Source organism: Colletotrichum graminicola (assembly GCF_000149035.1).
Source record: "Colletotrichum graminicola M1.001 genomic scaffold supercont1.14, whole genome shotgun sequence".
Classification (NCBI taxonomy): Eukaryota; Fungi; Ascomycota; class Sordariomycetes; order Glomerellales; family Glomerellaceae; genus Colletotrichum; species Colletotrichum graminicola.
Window position 1 is genome coordinate 446,088 of NW_007361018.1, and position 24,983 is coordinate 471,070.

At 53.3% G+C, this 24,983-nt stretch overlaps 6 protein-coding genes across 6 annotated transcripts; 3 read left to right on the plus strand and 3 right to left on the minus strand.

Moving 5' to 3' along the window:
* Nucleotides 1–20: 20 nt before the first annotated feature.
* On the plus strand, nt 21–4,776 carry GLRG_04462 (RhoGEF domain-containing protein; the record flags this gene model as incomplete). The annotated part of the gene is made up of 3 exons (XM_008095147.1): nt 21–3,461; nt 3,512–4,597; nt 4,660–4,776. The coding sequence occupies 3 exons, from the start codon at nt 21–23 to the stop codon at nt 4,774–4,776; spliced, it is 4,644 nt and encodes a 1,547-aa protein (XP_008093338.1).
* A 1,029-nt stretch (nt 4,777–5,805) lies between these two features.
* GLRG_04463 (developmental regulator VelB) lies at nt 5,806–7,424 on the minus strand (the record flags this gene model as incomplete). The annotated part of the gene is made up of 6 exons (XM_008095148.1): nt 5,806–6,070; nt 6,172–6,445; nt 6,509–6,804; nt 6,871–6,950; nt 7,021–7,075; nt 7,135–7,424. The coding sequence occupies 6 exons, from the start codon at nt 7,422–7,424 to the stop codon at nt 5,806–5,808; spliced, it is 1,260 nt and encodes a 419-aa protein (XP_008093339.1).
* Nucleotides 7,425–11,570: 4,146 nt separating this feature from the next.
* Nucleotides 11,571–11,863, minus strand: GLRG_04464 (uncharacterized protein; the record flags this gene model as incomplete). The annotated part of the gene is made up of 2 exons (XM_008095149.1): nt 11,571–11,700; nt 11,778–11,863. 2 exons carry the CDS (start codon nt 11,861–11,863, stop codon nt 11,571–11,573), a joined length of 216 nt encoding a protein of 71 aa, XP_008093340.1.
* A 3,199-nt stretch (nt 11,864–15,062) lies between these two features.
* GLRG_04465 (uncharacterized protein) lies at nt 15,063–15,550 on the plus strand (the record flags this gene model as incomplete). The annotated part of the gene is made up of 2 exons (XM_008095150.1): nt 15,063–15,247; nt 15,310–15,550. 2 exons carry the CDS (start codon nt 15,063–15,065, stop codon nt 15,548–15,550), a joined length of 426 nt encoding a protein of 141 aa, XP_008093341.1.
* A 796-nt stretch (nt 15,551–16,346) lies between these two features.
* GLRG_04466 (uroporphyrinogen decarboxylase) lies at nt 16,347–17,667 on the minus strand (the record flags this gene model as incomplete). Its single annotated transcript, XM_008095151.1, has 4 exons — nt 16,347–16,420; nt 16,491–17,417; nt 17,496–17,537; nt 17,613–17,667. 4 exons carry the CDS (start codon nt 17,665–17,667, stop codon nt 16,347–16,349), a joined length of 1,098 nt encoding a protein of 365 aa, XP_008093342.1.
* A 469-nt stretch (nt 17,668–18,136) lies between these two features.
* Nucleotides 18,137–20,155, plus strand: GLRG_04467 (uncharacterized protein; the record flags this gene model as incomplete). Its single annotated transcript, XM_008095152.1, has 1 exon — nt 18,137–20,155. One exon carries the CDS (start codon nt 18,137–18,139, stop codon nt 20,153–20,155), a length of 2,019 nt encoding a protein of 672 aa, XP_008093343.1.
* Nucleotides 20,156–24,983: the final 4,828 nt, after the last annotated feature.

The window sequence follows — 24,983 nt, forward strand, 5'->3', positions numbered from 1 at the left end:
AAGCACTTGTGCCGCGGCCGATGGCAGAGCTTGAGCTACCCGATCGAGCTGCGTCGCCCACATCGCGTCTCCCTGTCTCTGTCCGAAAGCTCGCCACGCCCAGCGACTCAACGAGTCCGCCTTCCACACGAGAAAGCTCCAGAGCCAATTCCCCATCCACGTTCAAGCGTCCTCCGCCAGCAGGCAAAACAAGCCGTACGACCACCCCCGTCACCCGTGCCAAAACGCCCACTATGCGAGCGAAGACACCCACGCAACCCACGCCAGGACGCAAGGCTGCACCCAGAGGTCTCATCACTCCAAAAAATAACACGCGTCTTACTGCATATGTAGCAGCACCCCCTCCGAAGCTATCGCCTCCTTTGCGCAGCTCTCGACCTCGACAATCTGTCTCGACGGCAACCACGGCAAGTTCGCGGATGAAGGCTATCGACAGGGCCAGATCGCCACACAAGAGTGTGCCCAAGCAATCCTCCAAGCCTGAGGAATCGACTCGAAGACGGAAGCTCTCTATCGAACCCATCGACTTTGAACAGAGACGTGAACACATCAGACTGGCGTATACTAAGTCTATCCGCGACAGTCAGGTGCGAGATGCGAGACAGGCGGCTGCAAGGCGCAAAAGAGACCAGGAAGCCACTGCCACCAACGATAAGAAAGATGTCCCCCCGGTGCCACAAATCAAATCCGCATCCCCTTCAGTGGACCAAAGTGAAACGTTCGAGAAACCACCCGAGGCCAGTCCCAACGAACCGGAATCTTCGGCGGAACCTACGTCACCCGCACAACCGCCCCAGCCACTCACAATCTCAACGGCGGTGCCGCTCATCGTCTCCCTCTCTCCGCCCCAAGCGCAAGTCTCTGATTCACCCACCTTGGGCATTCCAGGCAGCTTTCCGGAACAGAGTCCTTCCGACGACCGGGAGCATATTCCACAATCCGCGATTTCGGCTACATCGGAAACAACAGAGTTCGATAATGAACCGCAAGAGCTCCCACCCGTGCAGCTTGAGTCCTCGCAAGCTCCGACTGGCCTCGGGCTAACGATCCCGCAACCTGACGGGAACCATGAGCAGGCTGAGATAGAGGAAGTGCGACGGACGCCGACGCCAGAGAGGATCGATATCGAGGAGCTGCAACCGTCGCCAACGCGGGAGGAGACGAACACTGAGACACCGGACGAGCAGCCCACACCAGAGAAGGCCGAATACCAATACCCGTTCGAGGATGAGTCTGCCGGCGACGACCTGGTGTCGATCAAGGTCGCGTTGGATCCAACATCTCTCCAGCAATCGCCCGAGCCGACACCGACCAGGAGCGAGTTCGAAAACCCATCCATTCCTGGCGCCTTCGCCGGGTCTCCGCCAATCTCTGAGGAATACGAACCCGTTCCTTTCTCGAGCCCTTCGTACGAAACGACGGTTAAGATTATCCGGCGGGAGTCCGAATATGATTCTCCGCGACAAGACACCATTCCTTTCCCAAGAATGGAGTCCTACGATGACTTTGATGATCAGAGCCAACTTGGTGATATGGATGGTTCCGTCTGCGATGCGTCTTACTTCAATCACCATATAGAGAAAGACGTGGACACAGTGTCTGGTGACATTCTCGAAAAGCCTGACGACTTTTACAACGACCGCCATAAAGATAACGATTCGTCTCAGCGAGCGTCTACATGCGAGTCCTCCGACGCGCAAGATGACCCCCATAAGACGAGTCTTGAGAGCCAGCAAACTCCGGATACATCCCACAGTTTAATGGTTCCATCCATGCATGCACCAGTTAACCGATCAAGTCAGCAATCCGCGTGGACCGACTTCTCGGTTGACAGCAACGAGCACCTCGACCACAGAAATTCTACTCCGGACGACGACCTACCTCTACCGAAGCCACCGTACGCGTCCGACCTCACGTACGGATCCGGCTCTAGCAGAGATTCGTCCGCACGGCAAAGCGAACACTACAGCCCCGATTTCAGCCCGTTGGATACAAGAGCCGCTCAGCTGCCCAGCCGCGGAACCGTTCACCAACTGCCAGAGTTAGACACTGGAGAAGGCTTCTCGATTCCTTACCTCGAGAGCAAGCAGCCAATGGCGATGCTAGGCCAAGTGCCACGTCCAGACCACGAGCCCCCGCCAGTACCTGCTTCCAAGCCGAGGTCACTACATGAGGGCCGGCGGACGGCAGCCAGCAGCTACTACGCAGAAACCCTCCACGGAAGTACCATAACAGGGTCCTCTCGGCGCGAGAGCGAGGACATGTCGCGTCCCGTCTCCACCACTCAGTCAATCGACCACATGTCGATCGAGACGAGGGAATATTCCCTTGGCGGCCAAACTCCGGTTGATTCTATTGCGACACTTGGTAGAGAGCAAGACGGACCAACAGGAAAGGAGAGGCATCGCCTGGTGCAACGACGCAATGTGATCAGGGAACTCGTTGACACCGAGATGGTATTTGTCAGGGACATGAACATTGTGGAAGAGATCTACAAAGGAACCGCCGAAGCCTGTCCGCGATTGGACGACAAGACTATCAAGCTTGTCTTCAGAAACACGGATGAGATCATCAGCTTTCACACCGCATTCTGCGCACAGCTTAAGGAGGCTGTCTGTACGGTATATGTGCCCCATGGACGCCGATCGCCTCTGCCAAAGGAGGAATCGACTGCTTCTGATCACACTGGAAACTCCTTGGCCAACTCAGTAGCTCCTGAGTTGGGCGACGACAAGGACAGAGCCACAGCGATTGGGCCCCTCTTCAAGAGGAACATTGAGCAGATGAGAGTGGCTCATGAGGGGTTCCTCAGAAACAGTGACCACGCAGCCAAGCGCCTGATTCAGATCCAGCAAGACCCTACCGTAAAGGTCTGGCTAAATGAGTGCAACGAGGTGGCCAAGGACCTTACGGCAGCATGGGATCTTGATTCCCTACTTATCAAGCCTATGCAGCGAATTACGAAGTACCCCAACCTCATTCAAGAGATTCTGCGACATACTCCGGAAGATCATCCAGACCGAGCTGAGCTGATCTCAGCCAAGGAAACCCTGGAGCTGGCGATTATCGAGATCAACAAGACGAAGAAGAACTTTGAGCTTGTTGGTCAGATTGTTGGCCGGAAGAGGAAGGAATCTGATGTGAAAGCTGGGTTTGCTCGAGCCTTTGGTAAGCGGGTTGACAAGCTTCAGGCTGCAAGTTCGAAGATCCCTGAAGATGCCGTATATGCCAAGCTGCACGAGAAGTTCGGTGACGACTACCTTCGACTCCAAGTTGTGCTCAGAGACGTCGAGTTCTATACTCGACAGGTGAGCGCCTACGTTCACGAGTTCCTTCAGTACCTGTCTGCCATGGAGCTGGTCATGCGACTTCAACCAGGCAGCTATCCAGAACTAGAGAGTAAATGGGTGCAATTCAATGTCTCGATGAGAGACATCGAGAAGATTGCCCTGGAAGACCATGTGAGTAGCCTCCAGCAGAAGATGTGCTCTACCTGCTAACACGCAAGAAGCTTCAACAGGTTCGGAAGCATGTGATCGAGCCCTTTGAGCACGTCATCAAGGCTTATGGAAATCCCTCGCTCGCGATGAAGAAGCGAGCAAAGCGGCGCCTCGACTATGAAAGAGCAGAGCAACTCAAGAAAGGCGGAAAGACACCAGACCCCAGGCTCAAGGAGCTGGTGGAGCAATACGACGCTCTCAATGAAACTCTGAAGAAGGAGTTACCACAGCTGTCTGCCTTGACAGAGAGGATTGGTAACATTTGTCTTGGTAACTTCGTCAACATCCAAGCAAACTGGTACAATATTTGGGTGGAGAAGGTGAAGAAGGTCACGGGAGAGATTGGGCCACCGCAAGATATCCCTGACATTGTGTCCACGTTCCAGCGGGATTATAAATACGCACAGGAACTGTTCACGACGATTGGGATCTTGAACCCAGCATACAAGGGCAGAACATCACAGTCGACAACAGCCAGCACAGAGGATCTTACATCCAAGCTCCGCCCTCGACCTGTTGAGATCTCTTCCCCCCGCGGCAGGGGTTTGTCTGTTAATGGTGACCACGCTCCCATATTGCCGACGCCAGACTTTGCCAAGCGCCACAGCGGCCAATTCACTCTCTCCCCAAGCACAGCGCCTCTTAGTCCTCACCAGTTCTACTACCGGGACTACTACGCTGGTGCAGCTGCGCAGCGACCATCGGTTACCGCATCACCAGTCACAGGAGATCAATCGCCTGTACCGCGGGCAAATTTCCCTCTGCCATCTACCCGACCTGGCACAGGCCAAAGTCACAACACAAACGGTCTACCGAGACAGAGTTCAGAGTCAACAGCAAACAACAGGAGAGACTCAAACCCAAGCCACCAATCTGGCAGCGAATCGCGAAGGTTCTCAGGCCTATTCCACTCTGCTCTTCCTATGCCAGATGGCGTGGAAGAAAGCCAGAGGTCCTCACGAGCATCTTCACGTGAGCGTACACCGGCTGGAAACGGATATAACGTGCTTTGGCTGGCAGCATCACTCTTTGAGTTCAACATTGAAACAACAAAGCATGAGGCTGGGTACCCGTACCTAACGTACCAGGCCGGCGAGGTGAGTCCTTGACATGCCCTCTACTATGGCTTAACAAGAAGCCTAACTGACCATCTTACTAGATTTTTGATGTCATTGCCGAAAAGGGCGAGCTATGGCTTGCTAAAAACCAAGACGACCCTGATGACCAAGTCGGTTGGATTTGGTCCAAGCACTTTGCAAAACTGGCTGATTCATAGAGCGCTTGCCCGCGCAATCGCATAGCCAGCATTTTCAAAAGTACTTGAGACGATTCATTTCTTTTATCCATGGGCAAGCCAACATCTGTGCAGTCGGGCACATGTACGCTGACAAAAGCTTGTGAGCTCAAAAAGCAACTGAGCTGGGGGTTTGTTCATCCCGCAGCATGTATTATTGATAACAGGGAAAAGAGGCTCGGCCAACGAATTCATTTCTCATTGCAGGGAAGAATGGTGAGACCCGGGCCAAGTCAGTGGTGGACACACACCACTCCAGGCGTGTACACTTCTTTCCTGCCTTTACTTTTTTTTTGTTGTCTTCTTCCTTTTGTCGCTTCTTTTTGTGCTGAAGATGGAAAGGAGAGATGGCGTTCGATGGAGGCAACATAACGAGGCCTTGACGGATGAAACGCAATCATGCCAGCCGATACAAGACATCGACGGCAGCTTCTCACTCACAGAGAAAGAGAGAAGTTCAGCAATGAAACCTTTGGGGAGTGTTCCGAGCGTTGTTCATCAAGCCCGTAAAGGGAACGGAAAGAGGGGAGGCGTGTTAGGCGTTGGAGTTGCCTCGCAGTTAGAACTGCAGGCTTCACTTGTTTGTAGCTTTTCAATATCCAAATGGGACATGTGTCGGAATTGCCGAAACCTGTCCAGCGTCGATGCTTCGCTCCGTAATATGATATGCAGGTGCCCATGGCATGCAGCGTCGGATAGGAATAGATAGTGCAGTCTGTCTTATGGGCATATGGGACTGACTGATGGTTGATTGTGAATGCATGCCAAGTCTTGCGATTCTTTGCTCTATACGAAAACACACAAATAAACAAGAAAACACACTGCTGAACTTGGCATCGTCACTCCAAGCCAGGGGAGGAGGACCGATGCCGGGAAAGGCAAGACGAGATGAGCCGCCGACATAAACCATGTTCTGACTACTATAACCGTATGCCATATTTGTTGTGTTTTGTTTGTGCCTTGAAACTCCGAGCGCCCGCCATGGAACTGAAACCAGATTGGACCATCCTACTACTGAAAGTCATCGTCATCTTCGCCACCTTTCTTGCCGTCGCCAGCACCCTCCTTGCGTATGGGAATCTTTATGCCCTGCGTTGCGAAACACTTACTCAAGGGGGTGCTCTCGCAAACACCGGGAAACTTCTTGGCCGAGAAGACCTGGAAGACGTCGCTGAAGGTCGAGGCGAGGATCGGCGCGGTCCCTTGGTTCACCAGCGAGCCGTCTGCCGAGGGCTGATCGGGGGGCCTGGCGACATTGACGAATGAGAAGCGCAGCCTGTGTAACCACTGTCAGTGAAAACCCATAGTAGTAAAATAAAAAATAAATAAAAACTCTTAAGCGGCCCCTCGAGGGGGGTTTCACGTTGAGGCGCTTACCTAAAGTGACCCTCAGTCCTCACGCTCAAATCCTGCATGATGAACCAGATTCCAACGTGGTCTTCCACGTCATTGAGCTTGAAAGCACTCGACGCCGTGCTCCCGATGAGGTTTCTAGTGAACATGCCCTGCGGCTGGCTAGCGGCCATGGACAGAGACTGGCGGTGACCGCCATACGCCATGTCGGCCTGCGAGGGCACAGGCGCCGGGTTTGCATGCTGGGGAAAGTATTGGGTCGGGGGGGCAAACTGGGGGTTTGATGACTGGTAGGCAGCTGCGCAGGCAGTCAGTACTCCGTGGTGCTGCATGTACTTCCTTTCTCCCTTGGACAACTCACGTTGGTAGCTCGATCCAGAAGTCATGCCGTAGCCCGGCATCATATGCTGCTGTGGCGGAGGGGGCTGCTGTTGGCCGTAGCCCATGGGCGCGGAGCCGTAGCTCGGCATCATCTGGGAGTAAGCCTGCATGGGCTGAGCGGGCGCCTGACCCTCCTCCCGTAAGGCCGAGTACGAAAAGGGCTGGGTGGTCGATATTGAGGCCGTGTTAGATGAGTGCCTCACAAGGTTCACCTCTGAGGTACCGTCCTCGGACCACAGATCCACCTGGATCACGTAGAAGGCCGAGTCGATATCGCTAATGAATCATGATCAGCGCCAAGCCCCGGGGTGACATTCCACAAAGCTTTCAAGTCGCACGTACTTGGGGTTGATCTCTTGACCAGTCTTGGCGTCTCTTACGACGACCTTGATACAAGGCGGAGGGGTGATGGGGCGCCGGTCCTGTTTGGTGGTTTATTAGCCACCACGTTGTACTAGGTGTCGATCAATGGTAGAGAGCGAGCAGGCTCACCTTATCGCCAAAGCCGCACATGCGGGCTCGCTGGGGTTGCTGCATCACGACGAGCCTGGTAGCCACCACGTCAGTCTGGTCGCCTCATCAACAAGTGTGACGGGGGTAGCGTACTCGTATTTCCTACCCATATCATCCGTCTTTGACATGGGGGCGGGCACGGCGTTCTGAGGGGCTTGCTGGCCTGGCGGGCCCGAGGATGCGCTGGGGGCAGCCGACTGGTGATGTTGAAGGGGCATTCCGTTGGGCGGCATGTTTGAGTTGGAAGGCAAGGGCGCGGGTGCCGGGTATCCCATTGGAGGGAGCTGAGGCATCTGGCTCGAAGGATGCTGGTGGTGTTGGGGAGCGGCCTGATGATGTTGCTGAGGCGGAGGAGGAAGATGGCTGTAGGGACCAGGGGCCATGTGGTGGTAACCGCCTGGGGCTGGGTGATGCTGATCGTAATTCATGGCTTGGGGAATCTTGGTTGCGACAAGACTTGTGCCGTGGTGGCGGTCGTGATGTCCCGTCGCGGAGCAGAGGTGGTGGCTGGCTGCAGATAAGGATGGCACACGAGGTTAGCAAGGAGGCAGCAAAGAGAAGCGCGAAAGGGGGAAAGTGTCTGCGCGAGCGCGAGGTGAGAGAGGATGGGTGGGGCGAACGGTACCTTTTCTCGATCGACGACAACCAGATGGAATGAAGAGCTGGGACGGCAGCAGTAATAAGGATCAGTAAGAGTCGGGTCAGGCTGGGTTCATATAGCAGCACAATGGTGCTTTTGGGTTTCGGGGACAAGACGCTCGACCTTTGCACGGTACCGTGGTAAGCAACGGCGAGGTAAGGTATTGTGCAGACAAGCAAGGCAGGTAAGGTTGTAGACAGAGAGGCGCGAAAGCTAAGCAAGCCACTCAAGTTGTGCAATTGAGCGTGTGTAACATGGGGGGCGCAGGCAGTATTGGGAAGTGGAGGAGAGGAGGGATTGGATGGGTGAGGGTCCAAAGGGAAGGGACGACACTGGCAACTGGCAACTGGCAACTGGGGGTGCGCGTTAAAAGGTGGATATGCGAGTAGCCCGTGTGTACCGTGAGAGCGGCCGCGGGTGGTTCTTGGGTGGAGACATACATGGCGATTGTGGAAGGATGGCAGGCACATCGGGTGGATGGTGGTGGTACGTGCTACCTATACCGCACCAAGTCGCGGCAAAATAGAGAAGGAGCGCATCCGTCCATCTATTCATCCATCCATCCATGCATACGTAGCAGGTGTATCCGTAGGTAGGTAGGTACTGTAGGTACGGATAGATACCATCCATACCTTGGGTATCCATACATGGGCACGCGTACACACTACACTACCTACACGTTTATCTGTATACTACCTGGCTAGGTACCCACCTATCTACCCAACTTACCTACCTACCTAATTTGGGTATGCACACAGACTGCTATTCCCGGCCGGCACAGCAAAGTTAGAGGCGGAGCGGAGAATCTGGGTGCATGCATGTCGTGACCTTTTACACGGCATCCCCCCATCCATACTTACCGTAGGTATTTATTTGGGTACCTTACCAAAGCCAGAAAACAAGGACTGTTCTTTTTGGTAATTAGCCAGTCCCAAAGATTCGAACCTCGTCTCGTCCTTCCCTACCCCACCATCTCACAGGCAAACAGCAAACACCCGCTTCCCAAATGTAGACGGAAGGCCACGCGGAGTTCCTTTTTTGGGGCGAAATTACCGCCGTGCCTGCTGCTGTGGCTGGGCAGGGCATGGCCGGTAGGTAGCAGCAAATGCAGTGCAAGTGCAAATCCTTGCCTGGCGGCTGCTGGCTGCTGTCTGCTGCTCTGTCTCGTCTTCTCGTGCTTATTTGTGTTGCAGCCGCGGTGGGTATTGGGACATGTGTAATGCGCGAGACTGGAGTTTGGGACTTGTCTGCACCGCACCGAATGATGGATCTTGTCGAGTGCTGGATCCGATTGCTAATCTCCATTGGATTCTTCATCCGCCCCCCCCCCCCCTTCGCCGTCGCTGGCAGGGAAGTCGACTATTTTTGAAGGGGGAGGGAGGGGCTTGCATGCGCCGTGCTGTATTTTGCTCGCGCCGCCGCCCTGTTCCTGGAGACTTGGTGCAGTGCAGGGGCCAACAGCCCAGACGGACCTCGTTACATGCATTCATTGTGCATTGTGCATCCTCCTCGCTCGCCCGCTTTGCTTGTCCGCATCACCATCCTGAGCTACTCATACCTACCTACCTACCTACGTATACGATGTCCATGGCGAGAACATGGGCTGCCAGTAGCCATTTCGAATCATCGGCCACCCTTCTCGTCCCTTTTCTAATTTGCTCTGCAGATGACACAGCTCGCCCCGTGTATCCGTACTAGTGTAGTAATGTACGACACCGCACATGGCACCTCCCTCCGCATGTCGTGTAAGAATACCTACCTACAGATTGTCACCCCTCCTCCCCCCTTCTTTCTCCCAAAACACCCAACGGCTTCGCCATCAGTTGCCATCTCGACGTGGTCTTGTCCAAAACGTGTCTCACTTTCGATGCTTACTTGGAGACAACTGCGTTTTGTCTTGGACGCACTACGAAACCAGACATTCCTCTTCCTCCGTCGTCCATCCCGTCCAAACCGCCATCCCCCGTTCCCGACACTCTGGTCGATCCAACCCGCGCATAACCAGCCATTGACACCATGTCCGCGCGCTCTATGCCAAACCATTCCCCCGGCGCCAGCGAAGGATGACGGGGGATCGAACAAACATACCCACCTACCGCATCCATCATTTCAGCCGCACCTCCTGTCTCCGAAACGGGGCCACCCGGTCCATCAGAAGCCCACTCGCTGTCTTCCGCGCCACCCTCCCCTCCGTCGCTGCGCCTGTCCATATTGCAAATCCGTACCCTTGTATCCTGGGGGCCTTACCAGTCGCTTTCTCGGTACCGCCCTCTTCTTTCTTCTTTTGCCCCAGCAAACTGTCTGGCTCGGACTTGTTGGGTGGCTATGATGTGTGCCGTAGAAAGGCTTCATCTCCCGATGGCACAGAGCCCAACCCCCCCCGACGCAACCCTCATTGTCGGCAATTGCATCACCTCCACCCGCTATTCTCGTCCATCGAATGGGCGAGTTCCGCTAGGCCCCATGCCTTTGGTTAACGACGCTGGAAATGAACCCGGGCCTGCTCGTTGTCCTGGTGCGCATTATACCGGCGGTCCTACCAGCTTAACCCACGTATAGCCACGCTCGGGAGCCGTTTTCCGTCGCATGTCGCATTTGAATTTTCTTCTACCTTGCTCATGAGTTCCCGAGCTCTCGTTCAGGGGTGGCCAGACCATTCACGCTTTGGATTGTTGTTCTGCATGATCTATGCCACTTCCCCTGGAGCATTTGCTTTTCGATACGCAAGGGTTTCGGCCGGCCAGCAGTGTTTCCAGAGAGCAGATCGGCCGTGTTGGCACAATGTCGGCCTGTCACGCACGCGGTGCCGCGTAAGCCAATAAACCCAGTCTGATGGTCCTCAAAACGCCAATGAATCCTCTGCAGTGACAGACGGCGCCGCGTGATCGGGGTGTGGTATGCGACCCCACGCACGGCGGCAACGCTTTGATGAACCGATAGACACTTGGCATCGATATAACAGGACCGGCACATAGATGTTTGTGAGAGTGTTGTTCACTTGAGGCAAAGGACAGGTCCCAAGTGCCAGGGAAGTTCCGGCCATGCCAGGCGGCGGCTTCTTCAGGGGTGTTTGCGTTGCCCGGTTCAGCTTTCTGCCTCCATGTATGCCAGGGAGCGTTGCGCTATTTTATGCTACCATCGCTGGGCATGCACAACACGCTGATAACCGTCCACGAAGAACCAACGAAACAAAGGCAAAATCTACACCAGCACGGGGGGTAGAGTACCCGTCGAGGCTAGCTCAGATGGATGCTTCTACCCAGACCGCCAGCCATTCACCTGAAGATGAGATGGCAGACTTCACCGAGCCCGCACCCCTTTATGGTACCGAAGTTTGAGGAGCCGCATTGTCCGTGGTCATTGCGCCTCTGAAGACCAGAGAGGCGGAAGATTTCAGCAGCTACAGCGTCCGCGCGTCATCATGGATGCCATTCAGATAAAGACGCAATCACGGCCAGCAATGATCATTCCCAACGGCATAACAGTCCGTTTAGGGCCGGGCCCGGTGCCGATAAGAGCCAAGAATCGACGCCGTCCAAATCTTGAAGATGTCGCTTTCGGGGTACTCCGGGGGGGGGGGGGGGGGGGGTCTTCGAGTTCGTAGAAGGACTTGATGGTCCATTTTCTGAAGGCCGCCATGTCTTCTGCTTGGCCCAATGTCCTTCGTGGTATTGAAATAGAATGGGGATCTCACCTCCTCATTAATCTTGCCTTTGTAGTCCGTCAAAAGAGACGACCGAACTGCAGAGCTGCCGTTTAGGTAAGCTCCAGGCTAGGGGTTGGCAATATTGACTGCGGAAGTGTAGTCGTCTGAGACCTTGTGATGTGCTGGTCGACTTACAACGTTGCTATAGATCCGTGTGCCACCCTCGTTGTCTGTCTCCCTGGTTTATTTGATAATGGAGACATCCGGCACGACATCGATCTCGCCATAGAGGAAGCCGCGGCCGGCCGCAGCGTAGTCCCGACCGACCTGTTGTCGCGTTCCGGGGTCGTGACGCAACACGTTCATGTATGTCCTCTACCTATGGTTTCGGGCCAGTTGCAGTACGGCGCAGACTCTCCTGCGCGCATGCTGTGGATGCTGTCGTCGTACACGATGAGGCCGGCGTTCTCCCCGAGATCCGCCTCGGCGGAGGTGCCGGCGCCCAAGCTGCGACTTTCACGTGAGGAACCCAGCATCACTTCGACGCCGGTGACGAGACGGGGTTCCCGCTTAGCCCGCCAAGTTCCGCGATCGGCCGAACGGGGCTGCTGTCGGTGGCGGGCTAAGGGGGGGTAAAAGAGATAGGACGCGGGCCGGTCTCATGTGATTGTGGCGGTCCGACCTTGGGCCGTTTTTGGTGTGCGCGTCGTCAACGGGAACGGGTGATGGCGGCGCATGTCGGTTGGCACGATGCTTGCCGCTAGCTCCAAACGTCTTGGAAGGGGTGTTCGTAGCGGCGTCGAAGGAAACCCAGCACGAAATCGGATGCGCGTCACCCGCCCACTCACAACCAACAATCGGAGCGGGTGCAGATTCGCGGGGCAGCCGAGCAAGACTTGGACAAGGGCCGAGAACGGCGGGGGGCGAGAGGGACATGGACAAAGTGCAGAAAAGATACGGGCTATTTTAGCTCTCGCGGCCGCCTGCATCTCCCGTTAGTCTCCAATACCGTCCACACTGGCTATATTCACCTTTAGCTACTGCACAAGCTAATGGTAGGAGGGAAGGTGGTCGCCCATCGCGCTAAGCTCAATATGGAAGGCGGTCAACCTATCTGTTAACCCAATGACACCCAAACTTCCTGCTGACGTACGCAACTAACCCCTACTTCTGCCAGTATCTGATCCCTGTTTCTGCCAGCACACTATACCCCTTATGGTGGCCGCGATACCCGTTGCCGTCAGCTCGTACAGTAGCTAAAGGTGAATTTAGCCAGTGTGGACGGTATACCCGAACGTTGTCGGCGGCGGTCGCGAGGCGGGCCAATCGCCTTTGCAGCACAGGCCATTCTAGGATAGATAAACGTCTACTTTTCAAGGTTCACGGGATGGCGTTTTTTTGCCCCCATCACGAGGCGGAGTGTGCAGAATGTTGATTCTTACCGCTCGATGAGCTCTTGCAAGGCCTCTCTCCCCCCCTTGGAGAAGACTGGGGTTGCGTCGAAAGGCAAGCCTGTGACTGGCCAGTGCCCCGTTAGCAGAACTCATCATTACGTAGGATCAACACGATGTTCATTAACGTCCAGGAAAATCCGGGGTACGGGATGGACCTATATTCCTGTACATCAAATGGGGCTTTCTGCACGATTCAACAGCAGTGGGCAGCAAACTGGGGCGGTGGTGGCTCAGACGAGGGCAGTACGGGAGCCGGCTGGCAACGGCATCTTGGTCGGTGTCCTCTTACCAGAGTCTAGTCTGCTTTGCGTGAGTAAGCCACGAACTCGCGGCATTCGTGCCGGACAGACAGCAGTGAGAATGCTGTATCCCAAGAGAAACCAGGCGAGGCCGGCGGACGCCAGGGAGCCTAGGGAGGGGGAGGTTGCAAGGCAGCCACCGGCGCGGACCGAGAAAATCTTTGTGGGAAAGGAGAAACAAAAAAGGCATTACAGCTCTCTCTGGCTGGGAGATTGGCGCAACGCCAAGGGCTCTTGCGGGGTTTTTCGCTGCCTTGAAACAAATTATCTAATTCCCACAAGGGAAGGACTTGGATTGTCGAAAGTGCCGTGTTAGAAGACGTGGGCTTACTCGCTGGCTGTCAGTCAGCATGCGGTCTTGAATTCATTCCGGGCGAGGTCACAAGCTCATCGGACCAAGCCGTGGCCGATACCACCCCTGCACACGGGTGACAAAAGCAAGCAGGCAATCCGGGGTAGAGTGGTCGCCTTACCATTCGCCGCTGAATCCAGACCGCCCGCCGACCACACACCAGTTCGAAAATCGACGTCGATTGATGATGGCTCAACCAGCCTCTTTCCAACGGTCGTTTGTCGCCTTGGCTCGGTTCCCTTCACACCGGAATTTTACGCTTTCTCTCGACAGTTATCCAATGGGAGGAAGAAGAAGAAGAAGAATAAGACTAATACGAAAGGGAAAAAACGCCATTGCTAAGTTGCCGATGGCGAAATCCGAGAACCCCCCCTCCCTCCTTCCCCTTCTCTTCTCTGTGTTTGTCATGGGCCAAAATGGAACGGGTTGGAAGATTTCAATCAAGTGACACCAGCGCCAGGGAATGACACCACCTTGAACCTTGCCTATCCCAGACAAGGGCCCGGTCAGGGACCTGGAGGGAGGGCGGACCTTTTTGGGAAAGGGAAGGGGAAAATGTGGTGTTTTCCACTGGATCTCATGTTTTCATTACGTTTCTTAATGGAGCCCTCCCCCCAATGGCTTTTCCCCAAACAAAGTTGCAACGCTGCCACGCCACAATGCCTCGAAGCTCCCAACACAATGGGGGGCGGACTCTGTCTTTTTTTTTTTTTCCCTTTTCCCATTCAAACATCTCCTCCCTTTCTCTCTTGCCGGGTCAAGCGCGAGCCGTCACGGTCAGAGCGCGGTAGGTAGGTAGTTGAGGTATCCACATTGAACAGAGAGAAAAAAAAGTTGGAAAAGCCCACATGCACATCCGGAAACCTGTATGTAAGACCGAGCGTCGGTCAGTCACTTCACTGAGCCAGACGATTCCCCCGGACCCCCCCCCCCCCCGATGGCGCGCGTATGTGGAGAAGAGAAAAAGGCAAGAGCCAAGAGTCTAGTAAGAGGAGCAAGAACAGTGAAAAATAAAAATAAAAAGCTCTGCCTGGCCTTGTGATCACTTTCGATGGCGCACCCTACATTACACTACGTCAGGACAGGTCGGGCCAAGGATCGACTCGCGACGCCATGCTTTGAAATGGTCGCGCAATAGCTGCTTGCGGCCAGATGCCATCGCATTCCCACCCCTCCCCCATTCATCCTTGTTCGAGCTGTAGCTTAAAGCAGAGACGGGCGGGTGTTGCGTCTTTTCTGCCGTTTCCTATTTAACTCCTTTGTCCCGTCTGCTTCCCGTCTGCCTCCTCCTGATCCCTCCATCTGCTGTTCGCCAAAGCTTGATTCACAACTCCAACACCGGACGAGACTCTCCTTCAGACCAAAGTGACCACGATAAAACCCGCCTCTCACTCTTCCGAGTGTTTTTCTTCTTCTGCATTCTCCAGCGTATTCTGCGTGTTGGACCCAGCTGCGCGTTCTCTCTGTTGCGCCTAAGACCGGACCACACCCTGCCTTCTCACACTCACCTTACGCCTGCCTCCAAACTTCAGACTCACGATAATCACACAACCACGTCCTTTCACGGTCTGGAGATAAACTCGCATACACAGACCATAGTTAACCGATACAAAAATCCCCCCAAATCACAATGCTTGCTTCCAGTGGCCGAGGTGGCGCCGGTAACATGACCGAAAACTCGCCCAAAATCACCCCAAAGGACCTCGAAACGCCAACCCTCAAGACCTCAGTCGTTACGACAGGGAGGGGAGGATCGGGAAACATGGCCAAGAACTCGGATCCTTATGAGACTCGTCTTCGCCAAGACGTTGAGGCGTGAGTTCACCATCCCTTCTCGGGCGCGAGACGACGAAGCTGACCACCTTTTCCTGCTGCAGTGTTCCCCGGCGCAACAGTGGCGGCGCAACCCACTATGGCAGGGGGGGGGCCAACGTCTTCAAGGGTTCCCCCGAGGAAGAGGCGGCCGCTCGCAAGGCCGGGGCCGAGGGTGCGGGCGCCATCGACGACGACGAGCAGCAGCCCGCGCTCCGCAAGAGCCCGTCCCCCGAGGACAAGGGCAACAACGGCCTTGCTGCCAAGGGCAAGCAGTGGCTCAACAACCTTACCAAGAAGGCTTGAGAGTCCTTTTGTGGTTGCCGAACCCCAACCCCCCCTCCCCGGAAGCAAACCATATCGGTATTCTGCGCGCTCTGGGACCTAGCACCCGACTTGCCACCATGCTGGTTCTCGAAAGTGTTATGCGGCAGCCCTTGGGAGCTGTGCGGGTCGAGCTCTTTTTCTTTGATTTTCCCGAGACGGTATGGACTCGGGAACCGATGTGTCACTGAGGCTTCTGTGACAGACGGCTGGGAATCCCCTACGGCGTTCTTTGGAAGCGTGGTTGAAAACGTTGGAAACGATATAAAAAAAGTTTTTTATTTTTGCTTTTTTGCTTTTTATTTTTATTTTTTGATACCATATTTGGCGATATAAGGGCTACGGCGAGTAAAAGGGGGAGGAGGAAAAGTACGTAATGAAAATTCATCAACTTTTAATCATCCACACTCGCCAAGGGCCGCTCGAGTCCGGTACGTAGACACGCTGGCCAAGGCCAACCAACGTGCGAGACAACGAGCATGCAGATAGAGTCTCGGTCCGAATGAAACTGTCCGTCTTTCTCAGTGGGTTATCACTATTTTAATTGGTACTGGGAGATTCCGCCCGACAGGCTTGTCAAGGTTGAGATGTGATGTTCCAATATTCGCGCCCAGCTCTAACAAGACACTGAGAAATTTTCGAGACCATATCACACCATTTCTTTCCTCCTTTTTTGGTGCGCCTCTATGGGTGTTGCATTGACATTCGACGATGCATGCCTTTTTCATAAACCCGTATACCTACACTCCAAACCCAGACAGTCTGTTGTCCTCCCTGCCTAGTTGCCTGCCAAGCGGTGAATCTCCGACAAGTAAAACCTGAGGTCCTCGGGGTTGACACCGGGAGTTATGCCTGATGCAATGTCAGTCAAAATTGCTCGCCATGTCTCCCGACCGGATGGGAAAGGGACGCATAGACTTACCGTGACCAAGGTTGGCAATCCAGCCCTTCTTGCCACCGCCGAAACCCTTGACCATCACCTCAACAGCCTTCGTCATGGCCTCGTGAGTGCCGTACAAGACACCCGGGTCGGCATTGCCCTGGAAGGTGATGCGCCTGTCGCCGCGGATCTTGACAGCGTCGGCGGGGTCCTGGAGCCAGTCGAGGCCGACAACGTCGTAGCCAATGTCAATGACGGAGTCCAGGGCGTGCCAGGCGCCCTTGGGGAACACCGTCATGGGCACGCGCTCGAGGTTCATCTCGGCGAGCTTCTTGGGCAGGTTGGCGGAAATGTACGCCAGGTACGGCTCGCTGAACTCCTTGAAGGCCTCGGGGCCGAGCTCGCCGGCCCACGAGTCGAAAACCATGACGAGCTGGGCGCCGGCCTTGACCTGCAGGGCGAGGTACTCGACGCAGACCTCTGCGATTTTTTGCAGGAGCTTCTTGGACTCCTCGGGGTGACGGTAGATCCACCTCTTGCTCTGCATGAAGAGCTTGGTGCCGCCGCCCTCGACCATGTAGCAGAAGAGGGTCCAGGGAGCGCCGCAGAAGCCGATAAGGGGCACGCGGCCAGCGAGCTTCTTGCGGGTGAGGGTGATGGCCTTGTAGACATAGTCGAGCTCGGCGGCGACGTCGACGGACTTGCCCAGAACCTTTTCGTACTGACCGTCGTCGGGGGCGCTGAGCGGGTCGGGGAAGTGAGGGCCCTTCTTGTCGACCATCTCGACCGTCATGCCGAGAGCCTGGGGCACGACCAGGATATCGGAGAAGATGATGGCGGCATCAAGGAGGCCGGCGAAGCGCTCGATGGGCTGCAGGGTGAGGGTGCTGGCGACCTCGGGGTCACGGCAGCAGGCGAAGAAGTCGCGGTTGCCCTTGGCCTCGTGGTATTCGGGGAGGTAGCGGCCGGCTGTTATGAGATGGCGAAGCAATATGTCAGGAGTATGTTCTTGTATTCGTTGGATGAAGAGGGAGGTAGGGTCATTACCTTGACGCATGATCCAGCATGGCGGGCGCTCGACCGTCTCGCCTGAGCCCATGTTAGCATGTGCACGGGATTGGTGCAACGTTTGAGGCTCTCAAGAATATTGGAAAGGAGACATACCTCTTGCCGCCCGCAGAAGCAGGTCGTTCTTCAATGGCTCAAATGTCAACTCCATTTTGTCGGCCTGCTGTGAGAATACGTTGTGGAATTCCGATGCTGGAGGTCCCGGAACATGCGGAAGGCACAAATTCAGGATGCCCCGCGGCTCGCCTGCTGGAAACCCCGCCAAAGCTTCCCGTCCATCATTGGTGGTTGCAAGCTCCTTCTGTCGCCAAAGTAGCCCCGTCTAGAGCTTGGCACCAGCCACAGTAAGGCTTGACAGAATACCCTATGGACAGAAGTGGGCCCTGCAATCCCAAAGCTCTTTTCGACCTGGCAAATTGTCGCTCCTTCACCAAACAGCAATCTAGACGCCTCCCATCGAATCAAACCGAGCCAATTGGCAATCAACAACCGCGGTCCAACTGGGTAGCCATTGCCAGGTTCAACACTTCAACGAACATGGCATAGGCTGATGTCGCGGATAACCGATAACTTCTCGCCCGGGTTGCCATTCGACCGACCGCCTTCGCGATCTGCTCCCGATGCCGCCGTCACGTCCTACCGCGCGCTGCTGCCGAGCAGTCCAGCAACAGATTCGGGCACCACCGGACAACATATGGATCACGGACGTCGCGCTGGCGAGTGCCTTTGAGCGCTATTGCCATGTATCACGAGCCGCGAGGCGGAAGTCGAGCTCCGTGCCCGGCCCGCTGGAAAACAGGGGACGACTGGGCAAGCGAAAGATGACGGACATGCACATAAACACTCAGCCGACGCTGCCTCCTTGGGCAATCGAATTTTCGTCTGACTTGAGGCAGTGGACCTGGCAACCGCCAACAAAACGATTATCGGAGGAGAACAGGGTTCTACCGAGCCAGCAACGCCAATTCGTGCCATGGGGGATCTCCAGGTGGTGGACGAACAAGGTTGAGCGAAAAGAGGAGGAATCTGACACAACTGCGGTCGAGAACCAGCCTGAAATCAAATTCCGCAACCAGCTCGCCAAAGCCCGAGCAGCCATTGCGGCTTCTACCTCGGACGTGATCAGTCCGGCATATTTCAACTTCATCGGGGGTTTGCAACATGACCTCGAATCGGGCATACTGGATCCCGAGATGGTGAACATAGCTGTATCGACCTTTCCGTCGTCATTGATCGGCACAGGTGTCGACGGCGAAGTGGTCAATGCTTCCATCGAGATGTTTCTTTCGGCCGTTGTCAACGGAATCGCATCTTCCAAGGTTTTGGGACCGACGGAGTTTGACGCGAGTCTTTGGGACCTTGTACTACGTCAGATCTCTCAATTACCCGCCAACGACACGACGGCTCCTCTATTCAAGACTACCCTAGATGCGATCCCCCTCCACTATGTCGACGACGTCCACGAGGGTATTATTGCGGTAGTGCAAAAACTAGCTATGTGTCATCCGCCGGAGGGCGGACGGGCCGCGGACATTGGCGCTGCACTCCACCGTCTATCGCCTGCCGACCATGGCGTGCTACTGGAGAAGATGGAAACTGCCGTCTATGAAGGTTCGGCAGCCTTTGAGGAGGAGCCCCTCCGAAAGCTTCGCTTCCTTTGGTTGCAAACCTTGGCCCACATGCCGCATGTTAACACTGACTACCTTTTGGATGCATGCGTCAGGTCTGCCTACTTTGACCGCAAAGAGCTCAGCGTCGACCGGGATCTCGGCCGACTACTCATCCAACAATGGACTAGCCGCGGGTATCTGTGGTACCACGAAAGAGTCGAGGAGGGGTGGAATCACGATTCTTCCTGCCACGCAGAATTGAACTTTGCGTCGCTGGCTGCCCACATTTCCTTTTGGGAGCCAGCAGGTCACAGGGAAAACCGACGTGTGGCGCTCCTGATGAGCTTGTTCAGGGCGTTGAGACGGTTGGACCGTGAGAAGGAGCTTATGGCTTCACTGCAACGCTACTGCAAGATCAAGAAGAAGCTATCGATTCTGCCGTTTAGGAATCTCGCCATGGCTAGTTGCGACTACAAGACCGCTCTCGAGATATTCATGTTGCTGGACGATCACAGGGCCAAGTTGAAACGTAGCCTCGCACAGCAGTGGGCCTGGACGGACTGGGCTACGGATCATATCAAGTCAATGATCGAAGACGATTCTATCAGCCCCGCTTCCGTCTGGAAGGTGGTCAACTGCGGCGTCAGAAGGGGCTTCCTGAATAAAGTGCAGGAACAGGTATATATGAAGAGGAGGGCGAGGCTGATGGAGGACATGGCATTGTGGTTCTCGAAAAAGTATCATCGAACGGACGCCAAGGCACTACGGCAAGTGTGCTTATGCATCGGTTGGCTCCGCGGGCACAACATCGAGCTGTCACACAAGTCCCTTCTGGCGGTGTTGGCGGTGGTCTCAAGGGAGCTCAAGAGGGGCGAGCCTGGACGGACTCGTCGTCTATTCTGGCTCGTGAATCTCGTGGAACAGTATCAGGGCCCTGAGGAGCGACGGGCCGTCGCAAAAGTGCTGGAGCGGTGGAGAAGAGCCAACGCGGACCTGTCTGTATGCGGTATTGATGCGTCAAGCCGATGAGCGGGCTCCAAGGTGAACAGAGCAGGGTCTCGTTAGAGAATGGGACACACGAAATGAATACATGGCATCCTTTGGTCAAGCAGTGAAAGCAAAGTAAAAAACCGACTGTGAGACATGAGGCCTGGGGCATCGACCTCTAGCGACGCAAATCATGGCGCTGGCGCCTGCCGTGTTTTGTGTGCCTGAAGGGAGAGAGAGGAAGAATGGGAGGAGGGATGACGATTGGTGATGCGCGAGAGGCGCTAGAGATGCAGAGAGCAAAAAATAAAAGCGAGCGGGTACGGATCGGGGAGACCCAGGAGCGCCAATGGAGGTCTGCAATGGGGAAGATGCCTGCCTTGGAATCCGCGACGGGTGCCCTTTTGTCTCTCGTTTTTGCCACGAGGATGGTGGGTGGAGGGCCCCGGCGGCTGGAATGCAGCAGAAGACGCCGCGGGATACACGACCACATCCAAACGGATTTACACTTTTGCTCTCGGCCGCGTCCGAAGGTGAGTCGAGGTGACAAGGTGAAGCCGACCCAGGCCGCATGCGTCTGAGCTGAAGTTCATTCTCCCGGAAGACGGATCGAATTGCTCTTTGTCTGCCTGATAAATGAGACATGTCCTTCCCGGTCCTCAAGGCTGTCAGGGGAGATTGTAGCCTGGGTTGGATGATGTTTCGCTGCCCAACGATTCCACGCGCGTTGCTAGATGTCGCGGACGACTGAAGATGATTGGGGGGCAGGGTTTCTGTCGCTTTGTTGACGACTGGCGATCCGTTCCGGAGAGAGACCAACCCTCCTCATCTGTGGCCAATGGGTCCGGAAGAACTGGGCCAACGACAGCGCCTCGTAGCGGATGTGAAGAAGGGGGTGTGGGTGGGTGAGGGAAAGCGTAGGTAATGCTGTGTCGTGTACCTACATTAGGCCGCTTCAGACACATCAGGCAGGAGAAGCAGAAGACGAAACAAGATGCATGAAAGCCACGAACTCGCATACCTAGCCGACGACAATCGGAAACATCGGGTTGTGGAGACGAGATGAGGACCTGCTCGAAGCTGCTTTTAGATTGTTGTGACTTGGCGCTGCCACTTGAGGCTCTCGCTTCATCGTGGTTGGGAATGCGTGGAAGTCCGATGATAGAAGCGAGCCACCGTCCATCACTAGTGAAGTGGGACGAACCCCGCGGAGCTCGTGCAGAGAAACATACCTAAAATAAACACGGGCGGGGTCGCATCGATAAGGTATCATCAAATGACGGGACTCGGACCAACTCATGTCTGGACTGCATCGTAGCATTTTAAATATTTGAAGTAGAGTTTTCTGGTCCATCAAGTGGTAATGGTAGTGGACTCTTCAGGGGTGAAAGACGACGGTAGGGGGGGCAAGTCCACGTAGGCTCCTGCTGCAGCTTGGGAACTAACTGCTCAGCCCAGGCAGGCACCCGGTGGACAAAAAAGATAGCACACTAAATTTTACCTACCTACCTATACCCCCCTTTTTCCCCCCTTTTCCTTCCCTTTTTTACTTTATTATTATTTTATAGCAAAACTAACTTTTTATTATAATACCTAGTTATAAAGTTTAGACTCTAAAAAAAGCTAAAATTTAAGAAGTAATTAAATATTTATAAAAAATTAATCTAGATTACTTAAAATAATAGGTATTTAACTACTTTTAAGTTATAAAAAAAACTAGCTATTATATACTTTAAGACTATTTATAATAGTTTTATTATAACCTTTTTATTAATAAAATATATAGCTAGAGAAGCCTTATTACTAACTTTAATTTTTATATTTTTAATAAGTTTATATAGAGAGGAGGCTAGGATATATAAACCTTATCTTAAGGTATTTTACTATAAAAAGTAGGTCTTAAAGTCTTATATAGCCTAAAAACAGTCTAATAAGTAATAAGTACACTAAGATATTATAAGTATATTACTTACTATTATAGTTAAGTTAGCCTATATACTACTACTAACTAAGTAGCCTTTATAAAGTATATATTAAAGTAGTACTTTTACCTTAAAGACTAGCACTAAGTATAATTTTCTAATAAATATTACTTTAGCCTTAGGCTAAAAAAAAGACTATATATTATTTAAAAGCTTAGTAAGAGGTAGTACCTAGACTATATTTAAGAAGTAAATACACCTTAAGATAAAAATTAAAAATATATTTATATATAAGCTATAATTAGATATAAGTTTAAAAGTCTACTAGTTTTTTATAACTTAAGGAATAAAAATAAAAAAATAATATATAACTACTATATTAACTAAATTCTTAAGCTAGTAGTTAAACCTTAAATTAAGTAAGGTAATAACTTTATTCTTAAAGAGGATAGTAATAGTAGCTATAGGCTTTTACTAAAAAATAAAGTCTAAGACTAAAAGACTTAAAATAGCCTAAAGAGCTACTTTAATTATTATAACTTCCTAAATTTATTACTTATTAAGAATTACTAGTAAATACCTAAAAAGCTTATATAGCACTTTATATATTAGTTAGAAGGTAAAGTTAAAGAATTAGTAAAAGAGGGCTAAAAGTAATTATTATAGTTAACTATTAATAACTAAGTTAATTTAATACCTACCTAACTATAGGAAATAATTAATATAAATAGTAAGTATACTTAATAGTAAATAAAACTACTTTATATTTAATTTAATTAATTTATATAGGTATATTTATTAATTAAATGCTATATAGTTTGTAATAGTATAGTGTAGGTAAAATTTAGTGTGCTATCTTTTTTGTCCACCAGGTGGCAGGTTGCTAACTGGCAGTTCCCTTCCATCTTGTCTTTGAAATTACGTGCAGGAAAGATGGACGGAGGAAAAGAAAAGATGATGGGAAGCTCATGGGCCAGTCAGAGGTAAGAAGGTGTGGCCCACATCGGTTCTCGGTCGATGACACCGATATTAGACTATATTTGTATACCTGTGCAAGAGGGACCGCCATGACACCTCAGTCGACCAACACCTTGCAATAACACTCGTTGAGGCGGCATCACGCCAGCACCGAAATGACCTTGACATGACCGTGATCAGACGACAGCTCTGGGCGCATTGAAGGAGGGGGGGGGGGGGGCAGCACGGCATTGGGTAGGTATTTGCATTTGATGATGCGCGCATCGCCGGCTACTAGCCACCAATAAACCCCAGCTCCAAAGGAACCCTACAGATATTTGGCGGGACTTTATTCCTGTTCACTTCTCTTGATCCAAACATATGCACAACGCCAGCGCCCCCCCCAAGACGGGATGGGAAAGGATGCAACACGATACGACATGGCACGGCATGACGGAACGGTATGTGGATAAGACAGCCCAACGTAGCCCAGAACATCCCAGAACAATCTATACAACAACTACGACGGGTACTGACTGTAGTGGACATGGTGGAAGGATGTGGTTAAACGTGGCGACGCCAGAAAGGCGCGCACGGCAGCCCTTCTTGCTCTCTCTTTGGCCCCTGGACGGAGCTCTTGGTGGAAAATAGTAAATAAATAAAAAGTCCCGGAGTTGCAAAACACAAGCTACAGTCGGGAAGGGCGAATGACTTGGGGCTGAGGCATTGTCGGCTAGACATTAGCGAAAAGAGGCGGGTTGTTGCTTGATTTTGCAAATGAGAGAGCTTTTCCGTTCGTGGAGGTGTGTCTTGGGTAGCGAGAAAGAAACCCGGGGGGTGCCGGACTTCGACCAACCCCTCCCCCCGCATGCGGAAGTATTCGGTACCTGCGGCGGATCCCTTTTGCCCACCACTGCATGTAGTTTACCAACGAACGGCGTGGGTGGTCTCGCCTTCTCCGTTGGCATACATACCTAGCATGGCGATTGGGCTTGGTGAGCGGGAAGGCGTGAAGGGTCTCCACTTCCCGTCCAAGTAGCTCATACATTGTGTCATGGCAACCTCGGTCTGAGCCGTCTGCTATCTGCTCCTGCTCCTGCTCCACACACCACCACCTGCCACTTGAAAGCTAATTACCCACCTACCTACCTGGGTATACACCCTTCGTTTCGTCTCTTGTCGTTCCTCCTCATAGGCACTTTCTTGCCAAAGAAACGTGTGTGCCTCCTCTTTCTGATCAATTTTTTATTCTCTCAAGTCACTCCCCTATTCGTCCCTTCTCATCGTTACGCTCTTGACACGCACCCCCTGCCTCCCCTCTTTCTCTGTTCATCTTAACTCCATTGTTGGAATACCTACGTCGTAAAGAAACGAATTCAACCCCGAGACCAATCCGAATCAGACATACACAGACCCATCTACAGATCTACCGGCCTACGAGAGGGAATTCGAACGAGTGCATCGTCACTTACATAGTTAGGCATACGTGTGCCCCCACACCCGACCTGTCCACCTCCACCACCTTCTTTTCCTAGGATTGCCCTCTCCTCCTCCTCCACTACCACCATCAGAGGCCAGACCAGGGACACTGCAATAAAATCAAATCTCCTGCATGGTCAGCCCTCCTCTGACATATATCCCGGCCATCAGTAGCTCCCCATCCTGCACCTATAACAGGCCACGTCCCTTTTTACGTCCGTAACGCCCCCCCCCCCCCCCCCCCCCCCCGGAAGGCCTAGGTTATCCTCGATTACTTAGATAGTGGATAACACTGTCTGGATTGAACGACGACTGGCTGTGCGCCGCGGGGCGGCGATTTAGCGGTACAACAATAGAGTAATATGCGAGCGCTCCAGTTTTCACGCGTCTTACGCCGACACATGGCATTCGCGGTGTGTCGCGTTATCTCAGCCCTCGACGAGTGAGGTGGGCGTCAGAATGACTGGTTTTGCCATAATAATTACAATGCACGCGTGGAACCCCAATTTTCT